The 2899-nt window shown below is 37.3% G+C and overlaps 1 protein-coding gene across 1 annotated transcript in view; it reads right to left on the bottom strand.

The window, feature by feature from the left end:
- Nucleotides 1–647: 647 nt before the first annotated feature.
- Nucleotides 648–2899, bottom strand: part of LOC117167837 (putative nuclease HARBI1) — a 7846-nt gene continuing 5594 nt past the window's right edge. Inside the window, exons 2-5 of the mRNA XM_033353042.1 lie at nt 1665–1919; nt 1491–1570; nt 1285–1434; nt 648–1150 (exon numbers count right to left, since the gene is read on the bottom strand). Coding sequence (XP_033208933.1) covers nt 648–1150; nt 1285–1434; nt 1491–1570; nt 1665–1919 — 988 coding nt within the window. The remainder of the gene's footprint in view (nt 1151–1284; nt 1435–1490; nt 1571–1664; nt 1920–2899) is intronic.

The raw sequence follows: 2899 nt of genomic DNA, 5'->3' as shown, positions 1-2899 counted from the left end.
TATTCATGTGTATTACTAAATTATACCTGATTTCTTTTTTGAATGAGTAAAAGAAACATTTTCGAAAACTTTGAATATGGCCAACTTCGAATTAATTTCCTCAGCTTGAAATGAATAAACACATTGATACATATAATTATGCAAAAAAAATAATATGTTTTTATGGTTTAGGGTGCAGAAATTTTAAGTTCGTCATATTCACTGTTTTCGAAAGAAGTGTGATTTTAACTCAATTACAAAAAAAACATGTTACGTTAATCTATATTATCTTATAAATAAAAATTTGCTTCACTTAAGTGTTACCACTGAAAAATGAAAAAAATCGATAGACAAATCGAGAAGTCTCTCGGTTTGAATTTAAATTATTTTCCTTACTGGCTATAAAAAGAATGGAATTTTAAGAAAAACTTATTTTCTAGTTATCCAGTCATTCAAATACTAATAATAAATTTGTAATGCATTAATTTTTCTCGTGATCCAATCTGTAGTTTTTTTTTCATAATTTGCATGTTTTGCGGTCACACTGATATCAAAGTAGACTAGTTGTATACTATCTCCGGGCTCCTCCTCTAGCCAGCCTAAAAATAATTCAATTACTATGCTTACAACAACATTAACCATACAGGTAAGAGATAACACATTTGTACTTACGGAACGAAATAATTTTCAATTAACTGCTGTCGAGCATTTTCCATTCTGAAAAGCTCGTCAAGAACTTCAGGCTGCTCTAAATTTGGAATCCTGACATCAGGATCTACAGGGGGCTCGTCCTCTTTATAGTGAATTGCGATATTGTGCAGTACAAATGATGCCACAATAAAATTTTGCACTTTCGGGATAGCTACTCGCATTCCAATAGATAATACAGGAAAACGCCTTTTTATCACTTCAAATAACCGCTCAACACTGTTTCTTGTTCTAATTTGGGATTCGTTGTATAATTCTTCCGCTAAATTGTGTGTAGCAGGGAGTGGTGTCATCATGAAATTTGTGACAGCATATCCAGAATCTCTCAAAAGTAAAGAATCTCCAAATTCACCAGACTCAAAACGGGCATTAATTGTGGAGTGAGAAAAAATATTGCTATCGTGAGCAGAGCCAGGCCACCGTGCAACAATATTCTGCACCTGAAATTTAGGTCCTGCAATCGCTTGAACGTTAAGGCTAAAGTAATATTTCCGATTCCGAAATACTTATGCTTCTGGGCCACCTACGAAAGAAAATCTTGTGCTATTCGAACAAATTTTTCGTAGGAATTGCACCATACAATTAAATTAAACATACCAGGAGATAGCATTCGTACGTGGGTGCAATCCACACATCCAAGAACCCGTGGAAATCTCGCCATCCTATAGAAACCTTCCTTTATTTCTGCCATACCTTCTTCAGTAGTAGGAAACTTTATCCATGCTGGACGAAGGCGTGCTATTGCATCTGTTACATTCAAATCATTTTTGATACAGTGGTTCTGTGTATGCCTCCGAAATCACCAACAGATATTAACATGTGTCCAGTTGCATAAAATCTTAAAGCCATAAGCAATTGACACATGGGCGAAACTGCATTATTTCTAAAACAAAACAAGGTTACTTAACACGTATAAATACGCTAGATATTCTTCGGATTATTGTTCATTATTTTAGTTTAAAATAATATGTACATACCGCTCTGTTCGATATCGTATTCGATGTTCCGTTTGTCGTAGTAAGTATTGAACACTCTGTTTTGTTAATCGAAACCGTTTAAAAAATTCTCTATCGTCCCATTTGTCAAAATGATTTTCGCGTGCATAAATCGTATACGGTTTTCTATGTACAACGCGATTATCAATTCCGGCTATTTCTTCAATGTCGTCGTCAAAGTTATCACCAAAATCAACATCGTAAACATTTCCGAATTCGATTTTGACAACAGTCAACCTAACCTCAAATTTTTTGTATTTCGTGCTTATCTTCTAGATAAATCCGTTATTGGCCACCTTGGCCGGCTGATAGTAAACTGGCTGGTAACTCCCTCAGAGTCATTAATTACACCCACAAAGTCTTTCTTAGTGTCAAATAAGTTGACAGTCTTTCGAGAAAGAAGTGTGGCGCGTATCTGTCGGTCCCGAGCCTCGGGACCGATGCCTTGTCTGGACACCTCTGTTACCAGTCTAGCAGTTCTTTCCACCGCTACTGTGTGACAAGGGAAAGATGTAAAGTCCCAGTCTGGTACCAAGCCATCGGTCATAGATAGCTTAACGGTAAGTTCATCCTCTGTTATAGGAATTAAATCTGGAGGTACAGTAAGTGAAAAATCTGTCTCTTCCTAATCAATCATTTCTGTGTAATCATTAGCTCCAAAATTACTTTTTGGCACAATATTGTATGTGAGAGTTGTCTGTTGCTTATGTTTTTCTTCTAGGATTTTGTTCAGTGCGTCTTGGCGAACCGTAAGCCTAGGGTCGGTTACCATTCCAAGAAGTATATTTTCTGGCATGGTAGAGAAGCCGTTTGTCTGAATGGAAGTGTTTACCACATTTTGGTACTTCAGAGGAAGAAACCTTGACAATTTGATTGCTTGGAAGAGGTGCCGACTCACATCAGCGATAGACTTATCCCGTCTGATGTGGAACCACTGAGGTACATATACTGTGAATACGAATTCAACTAATACTTGCAGTTTGTTTGTGGGTCTTTTTGTTGATATGTATAATCTCAGAATTCTATTTGCAGTTGTTAGCCAGCGAGCCATGTTGCTGGGGCCTATCTTCCGGGAGGCCAGCTCAGGAGAGTACGCTCCGAACCGTATGGCATCCGATATCTCATAAAGATACCTTTGATCTGAGCTGAGATCAGTGGGCTCAATCTCAGGTAAGTCACACTCAACTTGTTTAAACTTTACAACATCGAGGGTCTCA

Source organism: Belonocnema kinseyi, chromosome 2 (assembly GCF_010883055.1).
Source record: "Belonocnema kinseyi isolate 2016_QV_RU_SX_M_011 chromosome 2, B_treatae_v1, whole genome shotgun sequence".
Taxonomy (NCBI): Eukaryota; Metazoa; Arthropoda; class Insecta; order Hymenoptera; family Cynipidae; genus Belonocnema; species Belonocnema kinseyi.
Note: the sequence above shows the minus strand (reverse complement) of the source record. Positions and strands in the feature narration are given on the sequence as shown.